The following is a 15,841-nucleotide window of genomic DNA, read 5'->3' as shown; positions in this document are numbered from 1 at the left end:
ACCTGACATGGTTAAGGCTCTGTTCACTCAATGATTGCAATAAGATTCATACAGAGACCTTCATGAAAACAATACAACCATGAGGGTCACAAGCTATTTGAAAAGCATTGTATCTCTACTCGGGGCTTCGTTTCTCACTCATTTTCCAGGCCGCTAGAGGCATACAGTGAGCCATACTTGATGTGGTATGCTGGGTGCAGATAATAATCGTCAGGGTCGCTCTGTAGACTTGGTGTAGCCACGTGACAAGCAGTAGCCACAGCCATAGTCAGAGGTACATTGGATGTGGTGTTCTGGGCACAGCAACATTGTCAGGGTCGCTGGATACCATGTGGTCCAGATGTCTTGTGACCGCCAACGAATTGATCACTTAACATTTTTTTTCTTCTGCCTATTTATGACCGCACCCCATTGCTCTACAAAAAATATGACGTTTTAAGAAAATTAAACGGGAGTCACAATACATCCGGACCACGCCGTAGAATGGGAGTTGACGGCACGTGACGAGGAGTAACCCCGGCCGCAGCGATGTGGTGTGCCGGGTGTAGAAATATTCTAGCACGGGTCAAAGCGACCCTGCGCTCAAATATTAAAATGAGGCCCTGCCTGCCACTGCTCAGAGGGACGCGTAAACATGGCTCTCGGTCGGCAGCGTCCGCCTCTGTAGCGGCAACCACGTGCTTGCACCTGCTGGAACCAAGTGGGGGGGGGGGCTTTTACCGCTGCTGTCCCTATCTGCCTCGTGTTCTGTTTGCACAATTGCCAAAGGTTTCTCTGTTTAAACAGAACGTAACCAGGGACTGTTTACCCACTTTAAAGAATCTTTTTTTTTTATAAAGCTTAGATTTATCGCCACTGTGCTCGGGGCCTCAGCTGTTCCCTGCCAGGGCTCGCTGCCACCGCCAGCGAGCTCGGTTTCCCTTCGGCAAACGGGGCGGAATGGTGGCGCAGCAGGGTCGTGAGCACACCACGCCACGAACCCGGACACATCCCGAGTTAGATTCCCGGCACAGGGGCTAACGTTGGTGGCGAGCGATATCTGAAAAGGGGTCCCGGTCCCACCCCCGCCCTTCACCGACCCGCACTTGTGTAATACATTTACGTAACGGGGAATTTATTATTTGACATTTATCTATGTTTGTGCAATGTTCTAGATTTCTCATGTGATAGGGTTGTGTTTGCCCTGATTTCTTTTCGCTTCAACGCTGTACTTTATTTGTTTTCCATTTGTCACACTCATCCCGGTCTCTGCGAGTTCTCATCAGCTTACACAAATGAACTCTCCTCGACTTACTGGCCACGCAACTTCCGTGATTGGCAGGGCAAAGGGAAGGCTTCGTCCAGCAGTGGATTAACCCAAGGGCTGTAAATTATCAGTACCTTGTACGGAATTTTCAAAACCCTCAATTTCACACGGTGGACTTGTACACTTGATGCGCATATGCAGCTCCTTGCATTATCTATTTCCGTAAACGCAGTGTGCCGACAACGAGGATATACATTCGCGAGGCCTCGTTTGATTGAGGGCTGTTTTCTTAACAAATGAGACAAGTCGCCCTCTTTTGCCCACCCTTTCCCTGCGATTTCAAATGCTGCCCTCAAAATGCGTACGACAACCAAAAACAATGGTTAGATTATGAGTAGCTGCACAAGTATGCTGACGACGGAGACGGCTCGAGATGAATCGCGGGGGCCACTGCCGTGACATAAACGCGGGCGGGTAAATAACAATAGTCGTCAAGAGAGAGCCCGGAGCACCGGGTGCTATTTGCAGAGCAGCTGTCGCAATTATTCGCTTCCCCCAAGAATACGTGCGCACGTATTCAAATGCGCGATGTCTCAAGCACGGCCCCCATACGAAGCGATTTGACTTGGGCCAAGGCAGGACAAATCTGGCCAAAAACCCACCCCCCCCCCTCGCGGACCCCCCACAACTACCCTCTCCCCCCCCCCCTTTTGTCTCTCTTTTCATCGGCTCTCCTACGTGTTTTGCGTTGCGGTTTTGTTTTCAAAAGAACAGCAGCACGGTATAGGTGTGTGCCTCACACGTAGCCATCACCAATGGCCCAATGTCGTTATCATGGAATGTGCTCATTCCATGCAGGAAGTTACATCGGAGCGTCGCGGGAAGTGCTGTAACATCTGTTTCTTTCTTCATGCCTCTGTTCATTGAGTCTCGTTTTGTTCTGGCGGCGATCGGAGTGGGTTGCCGCTTTAGATTGGGCAGCAACTCATGTGTCCGCCGTTCGGTTCAACCAGATTGTGAAAAGCAGCTCGCCAATTGGTCCCAAAAGCGAATGTTCTCCATCAATGCGTATCGTATGCCGTGGCACAAGCGGATCACAAGCGTGGATGTTGACCTAGAAAAACGGAGCCAAAGCTGAACGAGTGCATTAAAAGCCGTCGAGTGGAGACGATATGTGACTTGGGTGACACTGTTGGCCGTTAAAAAGCTAACGGGCTTGGGCAGGATGCGTCACTTGAAGGGCCGATGGCTGTTGGTCGAGACTAACGATGGAGTGGCAGCCAAAGGAGGAGCGATTGAATCATCTTTTAATAATTGAATATTCTCGCGCACAGGGGTTGGATGAATCGTGAAACCGCGAGAGTTGTCGACGGCTTGGGTGGGTGGGATCACGGCTGACGGATGATGGGTGGCGACGACGATGGTTTCGTCGCTGTTAATTTTTTTGTGTGGACCAGACTCGACGTGCCTTCTCTTTGGCCCCTCCCGCAGGACGTGCTGAGCGTGGTGATGAGGAACTGCTCGCCGCACTTCTTCTCCCTGGGGCTGCCGGGCTCCTCCATGCTGCTGTGGGACTTTTTGCTCGCTGCCAGCCGTATCGCGACCTCCCAGTCCTCCCAGGTAAACGCCTGCCTCTCTCTCATCTGCTGGATTTCAGCGCTGCTTTTTGGTGTGTTCTGTTTGTTGACCTTCCCCCACACCTCCGATGAGCACGTTCGGTGCGAAAGACTGAGATACGGTGTAAAAAAAAAAAACACGATAGAATGCACTCAACAACACCCATGGTAATTTTTTTAATAATTGTTTATTTCAATTAATTTGCACGCATACATTAAAAATCTACTAAGGTGGCTAGGCTACAGGACGTTGCAAACAAAGACTAACACAAAGATCTCCCCTGTAGCGCCTTGACAGACTGTTGGGGCAAGTGCTGTTAGTGAGCACGTATGAAGGCCGGCACGGCACAGGATATTGCACCACCCCAACCACACACGAGCCGTATGAGAAACTTGCGATCCCAGAACCCCAACGAACACTCGAGTGTCAAAAAAAATGAAAAAAGGTTCGTCTGAATGACACGTCCTGCTGATGGCAGGAATAATTCTATTCTCTCGGCATTACCCTCACCTGCACTGCAGCACTCCCTATTGTAATTGAAGTGGCAGCGTTTTGCTGTGAGACACCAATTGCTCATCTGGTAGTAGAGTGTAGCCTGCCTTCCATTATTCCACTAGTTTGCCACGACATAGCGGTGATGATGATGATGATGATTTTGTATGGCCAATGAAGAGCAACTCTTAAGAGGCTTGGTTCGACCGAATGTGAGTCATCAACCTCGAGTACGTAGTGAAGACACACATACCATGGTGTGGATCGGTGAGAAGTGCGCTGCACTGTGTGAACCCAGTGACGGGAGTGTGATTCCAGGCCACGGCTATCATCAATGGCAAAGCGATACCTGAACACATCTTACACCTCGCATAGGTCAACTCAGCATGAAATTAGTAACTGGTACATTGTGTAGGGTTGGGATTACTTATATTTTGCATAAGCAATCAATTAATATTCATTCTTAAGCTCGGGCAACGTGCATCGAAACAGGTGTAGAGTAATTATTTATATATATTTTTTCAGATGTCGGTTGTCATGGATTCTCGTGACCCATGCAAGCCACTAGAGGCGCTACCATTCACGACAGTATTTTAAAATATATATATTTTTTAAGTCGGTTGGTGACCTTGAATCGCGACAATTCATCAAAACGCTGGTGGGGGAGGGGGGGCGGAGGGGGGGGTAAGGCTCGGGGAGGTTGGGAGTGGCGGATCTTTCCAACACTTAATTTTTTATTCGCACTACAACACAACGGATTAAAACGAAGGAACGTGTATTTCCCCGCCGTGTTTTCGTTTGTCAAGGCCCCCAGGGCGGAGACGCAAAGCCTGCTCGGCTCTCTGGTGTGCTTCCCCAACCTGTATGGGGAGATGCCAGCGCTCCACCCAACCCTCCATGACATCACCCCGACCGACTGCGAGGGCCTCAAGGTATATATATTCACACTCTCGGTTTCGTTCGCAGCTCCGTGTCTTTTATTTTATTTTCGTTCGTTGGGACGTGTGGGCGTCACCGATGGACCAACATTTATTGCCCTTGCCGATCTGCCCTGAGCAGGTGCTGGCCAGTAGGCTGGAGCTCTTCTCCATGAATTGTTGCAGTCCTCGTGTTGATCGTGTTCCCTCCCCCCCCCCATCACGACGCTCTTCGCTGGAGAGTTCCACGATGTTGTCCCGGCGACGATGAGTGAGCGCCGCCGATGCGTGTGTCCCACAAGTCAGGGCTGTGTGCGGCTGTCGAAGGGGGAATTTTAGAGGCGGACACAAAACCAACCCTCTCTTGCTGCACGTAGCGTCAACCGCCGCGGCGTTTGCAGATTCCGCTGAATGCAATAACACCGGGTATTGAGGTTAACAGTAATTATTGGCGGTTGGGAGATTCATTTAACTGTCCATTAAAGTCCGAGCTGAAAATATCACCCTGTCTTTGGGCTGAAATGTTTATTCTTTTAATTGTGACGGCGAGAGAATATCTGCGTGCCGTGCAATGATATTAAATGACAATTGTTCTGTACGTAAAACAAAAAAATGTATTAAGAAACTTTAGTTCCACACTTAGTAATGTCTCCTCCCATCGTGTACTGGATGGCATTTTAGAAAATTTTTGTGGAATCTATGAAAAAGTTGTCGTTTTTTTGTTGTTGCTGCTCCATCACTTCTTTTGCCTTGTCAGCTTTTTGAAATGTTAAGAATGCTGCTGGGTTCTTCTTCCATTAGGAACAGCTCGTGAAGCTCATCCTTAATGGAGCAAAAGAGGAACCATCAGAAACGGCCAGGCAAGTGCTCATCGAGTAGCTTGTTAACGCAGGTGCCCTATCAACAACCGGCATCCTTCCGCGCACAGTCGGCAGTATCGATTTGAAAAAAACAAGATATTCTCAAAATGCCTTCTGATGTCAGTGAAGTGCCCATGCAGATCAATTTCAGTTAATGGATTATTCTATTCATGTGAGTAGTGGTGGGGGGCGGTTCCTTTTTTTGGTGTGTGAAGTGAACGAAGTTTTACTTATAAAAATAAGCAAATTGTCTTATTCGTTAAATGTAATAGCTTCAGGGGTCCATTTGGCTTATGCTTCAAACTACTTCCACGTTGTGATTTTATGCTGCTATCTATTTGAAGTACGTTTCCTGCCGTTGCTCATACTCGCTCCGCAGATGTATCGCGCTGTGCAGTTTGGGAATCTGGATATGCGAGGAGCTGGTGCATTGTACACGGCATCCACTGGTGACAGATGCCATCCATGTCATCTGTGCTACTCTGAAGGTATATACATCGTGTTGTTGTTCGATTGGCATCGAATAATTGAAATTAGTTTTGGCAACAAACAGAACGATAATTTATGCACGTGTACAGTGCTTTGTCAATCTACTGCTGGATGAAGGCCTCGCATTGCCACTGCAGATTGTGGGCAGGGAGCGTGGTTTATTCGACCAGACTTGACCACGCTGGTCAGGCTGGGAGAAATCATGTGAGGGAATAGAAGAATTGTACAACAATGTATTTTTCTGCACCGCCCTCTGCTGTGCTCCGCGTAGCTCCGCTACTGAAAATTTGAGTGTATTTTCATTAAATAATGTCGTTTTTCTGGAACTTAGTGTTCGTACGTAAAAAAAATATTGCGCAAAGGTACGTACTTATTCAATCAGTTGATTGTGAGTAGATTTGCAATTGGGTAAGCAGTAGATTCTGGGTCGTGTGCTTAAGCTGCGGCTGGTCCCTTTTGTACTTGACATGGGCTTCCTCTCAGTTTCCAACTGAACCGAAAATTGAGTGGCTGCTTCAGTACATCAACAGGTAGTCGCACGTAATGCTGGCTAACGTCCTGTGCTGTGGTCCATCTTCAAGAAGCAGCTGGCTTGCAGTAACACTTTGATTTAGCTGGTAATTGAAGGGATGCCCTTGTAACGATTTGATAACACGCATATATAGATAACAAATTGGTAAACAAAATATGTAATATATCAGTCTCTATACACAATAACATTACGGTATTGCTCACACAGCTCTTTTATGTGCAGAAAGAGATACATAGAGGAGACGTATTGTCTGCTTATCTTGTTATTTATATTCTCACATCACTCTTTATAATTTTGTGTTACATAGATAACCCATTTTGGCTTCATTGGAATTCTTTGCAATCCACTTTTGAAAGTGTTTTAATATATCATAACCCCACAGATGGACACACAAAGAATTTAATCATTTACATTTTCATCCGCGTAATCCGCCTGCTCTCAATTAAAAGCCTACTTCCAGGAGATTTTGTTTGCTAATTGGGTATTTTTCAGGACACGCCTCCATTGAGCGTCTGACGATTCACTCCCTCCTCGTGAAACTATGAATTGAGACAATTTCAGGTCAAGACTGGATTTAAAAATAAATATTATGTATTGTTTCGGGTTTATTTCGACCCAATTATACCATTTGTGTTCATTCCTTTTGCGTAATTGTAAGGTTAGATTACACTTTGCATACCGTATTCATAAATAATGAATAATTGGTTCTTGCACGCATAATTCGATAGGCGTGCCCTGAGCGAAATATTTTAGTGGGATCGTTGAATGGTTTCCAGGCTTATGAACAATGCAATCTCTAGAGGGGCCTTCTCTTGTCAAGGCCCTTACACCAGCAGTCGCATGAGCTAGTAGTTGCAGGCTTGTACCTTTACCTACCACCCAGTAATATACTGCAAAAGTAATATACTTTTTAAAGCAGTGTTGTTGACAAATGTGTCCAAGTCTTTGTTCTTGTTGCCTGCTAATGGGATGCTTGTGCGTGTCTGTATCGTCGCTTTTTTTAGTTTTCTCACAGGTCCGTGGCTCAGGTTAGCTGCGACATGCTGACCGTGCTTGCAATGTACGCCGACGATTTGCAGCAACACAGCGAAGAGCTGCCCTCTGTCATCGTGCAGGTTGGAGTCTCAAGTCGTCTATGTGCAGTGTATATTCTCAACAAAAACTGTTTGTCATTTAATTAGCTAATGCCCACTGAGCTATATAGCTCTTTTTCAGAAGCTCGCTGGCCACAAATGAAAGCTCAACGGATTTGGATTATCACGTGGAAATTTGTAGTAGCCAAATACTGTAAACTCGTGTTGCTGAATGTGGAGTGAAACACTGTATACCAGGCGAAGTAGTTCACATCTCGCCACAGTGGCGCCCATATTCAGAGGCGGAGTGAGCCATCTCAGTCATCCGAAACATTACAGAATCGATGATTTCATGGCTACATTGCTATGGCGACTGTTGAGGCTTCTCTTGGCTGCTTTTGGTGATGTGAACAGCATATGATGTATATACACACTTTTCAACGCACGTGCGTGAGTTTACATCATCAATAAAATATATGGGGTGTTATTTGGAAGGTGGTTATGGTTTTGGTAAAATATGGACTAAGTCGATTGTTTTGCGCGTACATTAAACTGAATGCACCATCGCCACCTGAGCAGAGTGGATGATTACTCGTGACACCGTGGTATTCCATGAGCATTTGTCTCCTCTCAAGAAAATTGGACAAATTATATCTCTATGAATTACAGTCCTAATTGGTTGATATGCTATGCCCAAGTGAAAAAGCCACTTTATCATTATACTAATGATTACTCACATCGTTAAAGTGTCGCAAATGTACATCCGAAATCGTGGCATTGCCCATTACGCGCAGACAATGGTCTTTGTGTGGTGATAAATTGACAGCAACATTTAAATTAAATTTGGACGTGAGTGCTCAGGGCAATGTTTTAAAATCGTTATCCTCAATGTGCAGTCAATTGCAAATTGGAGGGGCATTAAAATTTGCCAGCATTTAAAATAAAAATGTCACGATGCCCTTGCTTCCACTGCTGTACGCACGGTGGTGGGCTGGAGTAAACATGTCCTCCTGTGTCTTTGTTGTGTGTTTGCAGGCTCTGGTTTCCACGATCACGCAGCTGTTGCCCATCACTGAAACTTCTAGCCAAGAGGAGGAAAAAAAGGTAACTCGGAATACAAATTTCACTTCCTTATAAAAAATGCAATCAATTTCCGCGACGCTTTCACAAGAGGCAGAGTGTTTCATTTACAACCGAGTGTGTCTGTCTGTGTGTGTGTGGTCGACTCAGACCCAAATGAGTACCTGGTACGGTGTGTAAACATCGTCACTGGGGAGACAAAGGCAGCGGGGCGTGGTGCTGGCAAATCCACCCCTTTGCATGCCCCAACAGTCTGTTAAGGCTATACGGGGGATCTTTGTCTTTGTGTGCGTCTCTGAGACATTGGCTTTCTCATTATGAATATTCTATGCGTCTGTTTGAGTGCATAGCCCAGACAGAAAGAAGAACATTCTACCAAAATCATGTCCAGCAATTCCATTGTGATGACTTCAATTCCGTTGATGGTAATGTTAAGGTGTCTTGATGCATAGTGTTAAGGGATTTTCATTCCCATTAGTGACACCATTTCATAGGTTCACAAGGACATGCATATTTGGTTTATTGATTTTCCAGAATGACCCTGAAACAGCTGAGCCCCATCCCCTCCTCTGCAGCTATTGGAATCCTAATTGCTTTGGAGATTCTTGCAATAGCTTAGCTTAACTATCCAGCTAAAAAGCAAGTTCACACGACTGGTAACTTGGTTTGACTCAACATGTTGCAGTGGTTGTCTGGCGTTTTCCGCGTTCACTTTAGCCAAAGGAAGGTGTGAGAGGGAGAGTCAATGAGAGGGTAAATTCATTGTTCTGTGCTTGTGTCATTGTGCTGGTGCAGGCATCTCCTATTGAGACATCTGTTTATGTAATTCCACCAGGGATCGATTTACAGCTGCAGAAACTTGATTTACTACACATCTGTCGACACGACTCCCAAACACATTTGAACAGATTCGGTCTGGTCTCCGATGTGACTTGCCGTGGAGCTTTTAATATTCTCAAATGTTTTTTGTGGATTTTTTTTTTTAGCCATTGAACCCTGCTAAATATGGCCGAAAAGAAAGGAAAAACGCACCGGCAAATGACGTTTCTGCTGTTTCGACTGTCTACGGGAAAAATAGTGTCCGATTTACGACGGGCTTTCCCGGAACGCATTGTAACGTCGTAAAAGTGGAGACCGCCCGGAACCCCGTATATGATAAGCACGACTCGGGATAATAATGCTGCTGCTGCCGTGGTGCAGAGGTCGGCACCCACTGGACCTAAAATCCAAGGGTCACCAGCTCACTTCAGTCTCCCGGCGCGGCAGTTGAAAACAACGGCACGAGTTTCTTAAATCCCCACCGCCGCCCGTGTCCACCCAGCGGTGTCGATGGCTACACCCCACAGTTGGCCGATCCGCAGGTCCCGTGTGGCGGGGTACAGCGTGTGCACTCCCACGTCTTCTTGCACGACGTGTACGAGCCAGCGTGGAAGAGCAGGCCAAAGATACCCGCTAGAGGGGCTGTCTAGAGCGCCCTCGAGTGGAGGTCCTTCCTCCAGCAGTGGTGTGAGCGATTGTAATTGCAGAGCTTCGCCCTCTCCTCTTGTCTATGAGGAGCCACAATGGGTGAAAATCCTGGCAGATAAATTAAATGCTGTTGTTCTCCTTGCTCTGACACCGGTAATGTGATGTTAACACTTGTGAAATTGTCCGAGGTTTCTCTGATAAATTTACGATCTTGCCCCTATTTCAGTGGTGAGGTGTTTTGTCGCTACCATTTTTGGCTTTGGCCTGCTCGCCGCTGGGAGTTTTTAAATCAGTGGAGTCGGAGAGCGATTCTTGTTTAGCCTCGATGTCACTCATTGGTGAGAAAAAAGGCAGCGATTGCACGGCTGCGCACCTCCTTACCTTTTGTTTTACCGCGCAACCAATTAACGCACCCTCTGCCATTTTTTGTCCATTGCCTTGCTCCTCTTTTTTTTGTTTGGCATGAGCCGACCTTCCAGCGCATGGTGTCTCTGCTGCTGTGCTTGCTGGACTGGTGCATGGTGCTGACGTTGCCAGCTCTGCTGCAGCCGCCGGCTGCGTGCGGAAGAGACCCCGGCGAGAAGCGGCCCTCGCTGCTCAGCTCCGTGTTCAAGGTGCGTCGGAGGCCACCTTCACAAAGGCCGTGCCGCTCACGATGGCGTTAGGCTTCAGCAAGTCAGGCACAGGCTTTGGGCCCCAAGTATCTCAAGGGGCCCTTCCCAGATTAATACAAAAATAGATATACCCTAAATAATAGCTCGGACTCAGATTCTTACATATGTAATGTAGCTCTCAGAGACACCGTCTTATTCTTTGATATATTTTTATTATGAATGAAGTCCGCTGACAACTTAACGAGTAACCGCGAGTGACTATATACACTTGGGTAATTCAGATAACTCTATTCTGAGACAACGTAACTCCAGCCCTTGAAGACTACACGGTGATGATGAAGACGACCCGTTCCAAGGCGGCGACTGCGATTCCCGACAACAACAGCCGCGAGTTCCGGTCCGCGCCGGCTCTTATCCCTCTCACGACCCGCCCACGGCCCTATTCCCGAACTCTCGCTCACCGCACCTGGGCCTGTCTCTCTCTCTCTCTGCCCTTATTACAATTGACGACCGTTGGGTCCCGTGCTTCCCCTCACGCGACCCTGTCAACGCTTGTCCCATCAAATCATTATTAGCAACCATTTAGGTCCCACATTACCCTAACGTGTGACCCTGTCTGTTCCGTTACGTTAGTTAGTAACCATGGTCCCGGGGAGACGTACTGTCCCTCTATCACCCCGTACTGTCCCTCTATCACCCCGTACTGTCTTTACACATATAAAAAATTATCTATCGTAATAAAAACGTGGTGAAGGTACAGTCCTGCAATTGCTGGCTAATTCGACCGCTGGAGAAAGGGGCCTCCACGAGAGAGTGAGCTTTAGAGAGCCCCTCCGGGAGGGTATTTCGGCCCACTTTTGGAAGCTGGGCAGGCGTTTCGTAATTGGTGTGAGAACCCACACTTTACCCCACCATACGCCACCTGCCGATCGAGTAGTGTGAAAATAATATTAAAAGAACTTTAAAATATCGAATGAGTCTGTTGGTATAGTTATTTCGTGCAGCACGTAGATTGACTATCATATAACGTCTGGAATCGGGTGAGGCACCCAAAGATTTGTTTCTGTTTAGGGCCCCGAAATGGGCTAACTCAAGAGACACTGCCTTCTGGTGCCAATGTTCAACGTGCTCGGCTAAAAAGGGCTACGAATTAATCATACCAAAACAATTACAGCTATTATGTTTATAATATATCCTTTTTGATTTGGGTCGCTTATCCGCACACGTGGTTTTTATGCCATTTCATAGAATAAATACGCAATTTTTAGATCAAATTATGGGATTGTATAGCTGTGTGGGAGTATCCGGAGATTATTTTGTGTAATGGGAAGATGATTTTGCCGATTACACACCTGACCTTTACTGCGGTCTTCGCTTATTTTCTCCTCACAAAAGCCATCAACGATAATTCGACCGCGTGGCATTCGTCGGCAAATGATTGAAGAAAGGGAAGGAGGTGCTGGATGTGTTTTGGCCGTCTTCTTTTGAGAAGGGAACCAGGGGTGCACGCATAATAAGGATTTCAGATTATGTCCATCGCGTGCGGCTTCCCGTTCGTCCCGGGAGCTCAACCTCGAAAAAGTATTCCTGTTGCTCTCGCGCCAGAGGTCGCAAACGGGTTTTGATTCCTTACCTGTACCCGTACCCGGCCGCACCAGGGTCGCAAACGGTGTACCCGTACCCGTACCTGGCCGGGTACGGGTATCGGGTACCTGATTGCGACCTCTGTCCCGCGCGTGACGACGGGAGTCGTCGCGCCGCTCTCTGCGTGGGTGTTGGCGGTCGCGTCGCACGGCGGCTCTGAGTGCGCGACGTTTCTCCTCCGCGTCGTGACAGTAGCTTCTTCCAGAACGTCGGGCGGCATCGTGCCGAGACAAGGCGCGGTTTCCGAACCGGGCAACTGCTCGAGGAGCTCGTTGCAACTGCTCGGGGAGCTCTTTGCAACTGGCTGGTTTTTTTCGCCAGAGCAGTGTCCTTCTAAATAGTTGCAGTCAATTCCACTCGGGGGAAACTCACAAATGGGCTTTGCAGGTGCACTTGAGTAAAATGTGAAGCGTCTGTTGCCATGGAGATGCTTGTGCTGGTTTTTTTTACCAGTTGCTATAGCTGTGTTTGCTCTGCAAACTGGCATTTAAGTAATATTTTACATAAACAAGGACCAAGTGATAAATGCTGCAATGTTGAGTATAAACAAAAAAGCTTCCACTGATAGAGCTTGTAAAAAATAAAAAATCAGATATGGAGATTCGTTTTTCTGTTCCCCCGTTATTCACAATAGGCGAAAAAAAAAAACAGTCGGAGCTAATTGATTAATTCGTTCAACTGTCAGTCTTCGCCCACTAATAAGGTAGGTGCATCTTTAAACCTGAGAGGTATGCCATCTCTAATGTCCTTGTCTGTCTGCTCTTGTTTCTATAGAGAAAGTTTTTTTATTTGTTTTACCACTGCTGCTTAGTGATGCCGCCATGCCAATGATTATAATTAACATTCAGCATAACTGAGATACTCCCTTCAGTGTGCGCCACCAAGAAGAAAAGCCATTGAGATCGGCTCTGTTCCATGATTCCGCTCGTCTCCTGCGCTTTGGTCCGGGGAATGAAATGAAATATTTCAACTCTCATTGCGTGCTCTGCGTTCAGCAGCCCAGACAAAAGTAGGCTGGTGAGATGTTAACTACCTCGCCTCGTGTGCAGGAGGTCGTGCATTCGATCCCGACCCTTGACGCCTGCTGTATATTTGGAGTTTTCATAATCTGTCTTCCCGTGGTGGTGTGGATTTTTTTCCGGGTCCTCTGGTTTTTCCCTCCACATTTAGAAACATGCGCTTCGAGTATTTGTCTGCTATTTATGTCAACATAAGGCACTTCGTAGAGCTATCATTTGTGGCTAGGTCACTTCGGAAAAAGAGCTGTATAGCTCAGTGGGCCTAACCTGGTAAAAGAAATCATTAAAAATAAAGAATACGCAATTTGGCATTTTTTGCACGATAAATAATTGAGCATAATTTAAAACCTTTTGTCAGTTCTCCTTGCGGGATAAAGGCTTTCCTCCAATGTACCAGTCGTTGGGGGGGGGTGGGGGTTGGGTTGGTTTGTTCAACCCTACCTCACCGTGCTGGTTCATGTGGATTGAAGAAGGTGGAAGTTGGGGAGGGGCAGCCAGGACTGGTTCAGCTATTAATTTCCACTGATGGTAGCTGTGGGCTGGGAATCGAACTGTTACGACACTACCTCGGTGTTCAAACTACGGAACTTGTGACGGCGCAAACACACCGGAGCCGATGGGCACCGATAGAGATGGAGCGATCTGAGATGGATGGATGGGTGTTTGCATCGCAGGACCGTGAGAGATGGCGATGGCTCGCGGCAGTCTTCATCCGGCAGTCGATAGACGATGGCAGATGATGGTTTAATGTGACATTCTGTGCAAATAAAATAAGGGCATCGGTTATCGTTAACGATACGCAAATTGAAAAAATGATTTAATACAACATAACTCCTTAAATAGGATGTCCACTGAGGCAGTGGAGGCCCTCATCCAGCAGTGCATTGATAAACGGGCGATGCGCGTGCATAGCGGCACGTGGTGCTGGCCACCCGCCCTCTCGTGTGCCCTGCCGGCCTTCGTAGGTGTTCACCAATAGCACTTGCCCCCAAAAGTCTGTTGAGGCTACACGAAGGATCCTTTGATTGTGTCCGCGCGTGCTGACGTGCCGCTTTCTCCCACAGGTGCTGCACGGCTGCGTTCACGGATCGGCGGCGTTCGCTCAGCCCGGCTACGCTCCCCTGGGACCGGCAGAGGCGCCAGCCTCGGCAGGGCATGACGCTCAGGCCTCGCCGGAAGACCGCAAGGATCGCTCCGAGGGTCTGGCCGAGCAGTCTGCGTCCGTTGCCTGCGCCCCAGGTAATGATGCCGGGTGATCGTGGTAGAAGCGCGACGGCGTTCTGCCTCCGTTGGCTGAATCGCCGACAGGGGTAGGATGTCGTTAGACTTCGGAGGGAAGCTGAGCAGGCTTCAGCCTGGATTGGCTTTGATGTATGTGCATTGAACCTCTGTAGCACCGTACGTAGCCAACCGTGCTAATCGGAGGTGTGGGGGAAAGGACAACAACTAAACCCAAAAAGCCGTTTTAAGGAAATGAGTTTTCAATCTAGATTTAAAAATGCATAGCTCCCAGTGGCTTCTTAATATCGGAAGGAAGAGCTTTCCAGATGGCCGCAGAAGCTCATTTGAAAGCGCGCGATGCGGTGGATGGGCGAGCATCATGCGCGGCAGGTTGTCACAGACTGCTGCTGGGCTACATGGTGAACGGCAGACGGGCGGTAAAGCAACAACCATTGTTGTGCCGTACTTCTATGCTCCCCACCTTCACCAACCCGCGCTTGGTGTATGGTCAAATTATCTCCCGCAAAGCTTGGGAAGGTCCCCATCCAGCAGTGGATTGACCAAGGGCACCAAATGTAACACGTGTTAATGCCAATTTCTTCCTGGAAGTCTTCCTATGCTGATATCATTATCTATTTCTCTTTGGTTATAACACGTTACTCAATCATTTTTGAACACATAGCGTCCAAGAATGCATTAAACTATAGCAAAAAAATGTATGTTGCTCATAATCCCTCCGTTAAACGTGCCAACCCACAACGACTCGTGTACCAAGTTCTGGTTAAATAACTCTCATGACTAAACATCGCCTACATCTAGCGGTGGATTTAGGAAGTACTCTGTGTAATATTGTGCTCATTAGCGTATATTTCTTAAGGTTGAAGGATTCTGTACAAATGTGTGTGGAGTTGATTGAGCCAATTTAAGGCACCTTGACTTGAGCCATGTTGTTTCACAAGGCAGCAAGGATTGCAAACGTGTAACACTCTTCAGTTTGTGAGTAGATTAAGGATAGTGCCACTCTCTCCATAGTCACAATATCGGTGATATGGCCCAGTGGTAGCGTGCATTCATCATTTGTTGTAGACGTCCGTGGTTCGAGTCCGGCAGGCCATCCTGGTAAATGCTCCGGGGGTATTCATTATGCCGTCTGCTTTACGGTGGACGTTAACGATCCTGTGAGGTCGTTCGACATGAACATACCTTTGCGTGCCCGGATCAGGCTCCAGATTTACATTTGAAACAAAATGAGTTAATTGGGATGACAGGTTGCATCGTCGCTCCATACCGGAAGACTATGTTCGTCCCGTACATGGCACATGGCGCCATTGTAATAGCCCTGGACTGCGAGAATTTTGTGCGAATACCAATTGTAAATCATTATTTTTGTTATAATTAACTGAAAGTGATTGTTCTTATGAAGCAACAAAAACCTCAAATGTTTTTGTGGTGATATATTTATTACCGTCGTCATTATAACCTTGCAACTCAGATTTATTTCATGGAACTACATTGTAAGTAAGCGATATCTTCTTTGTTAGCATTTCACACTCGGCGGTCTGCTTACATG

General features: G+C 47.3%; 1 protein-coding gene across 12 annotated transcripts in view; it reads left to right on the top strand.

Moving 5' to 3' along the window:
• The window catches only part of LOC144933630 (ral GTPase-activating protein subunit alpha-1-like), a 134,273-nt gene that overhangs the window by 70,599 nt on the left and 47,833 nt on the right, over positions 1 to 15,841 (top strand). For 7 of the 12 annotated variants that reach the window (XM_078858636.1, XM_078858635.1, XM_078858633.1 and 4 more), the window contains 8 exons: positions 2,738 to 2,866; positions 4,162 to 4,287; positions 5,074 to 5,132; positions 5,512 to 5,620; positions 7,158 to 7,268; positions 8,262 to 8,330; positions 10,241 to 10,387; positions 14,115 to 14,289. In XM_078858636.1, coding sequence (XP_078714762.1) covers positions 2,738 to 2,866; positions 4,162 to 4,287; positions 5,074 to 5,132; positions 5,512 to 5,620; positions 7,158 to 7,268; positions 8,262 to 8,330; positions 10,241 to 10,387; positions 14,115 to 14,289 — 925 coding nt within the window. The remainder of the gene's footprint in view (positions 1 to 2,737; positions 2,867 to 4,161; positions 4,288 to 5,073; positions 5,133 to 5,511; positions 5,621 to 7,157; positions 7,269 to 8,261; positions 8,331 to 10,240; positions 10,388 to 14,114; positions 14,290 to 15,841) is intronic. The other 5 variants (XM_078858641.1, XM_078858642.1, XM_078858643.1 and 2 more) reach the window with 1 other exon arrangement.

Source organism: Lampetra fluviatilis, chromosome 7 (genome assembly GCF_964198595.1).
Source record: "Lampetra fluviatilis chromosome 7, kcLamFluv1.1, whole genome shotgun sequence".
NCBI classification, from domain to species: Eukaryota; Metazoa; Chordata; class Hyperoartia; order Petromyzontiformes; family Petromyzontidae; genus Lampetra; species Lampetra fluviatilis.
Note: the sequence above shows the minus strand (reverse complement) of the source record. Positions and strands in the feature narration are given on the sequence as shown.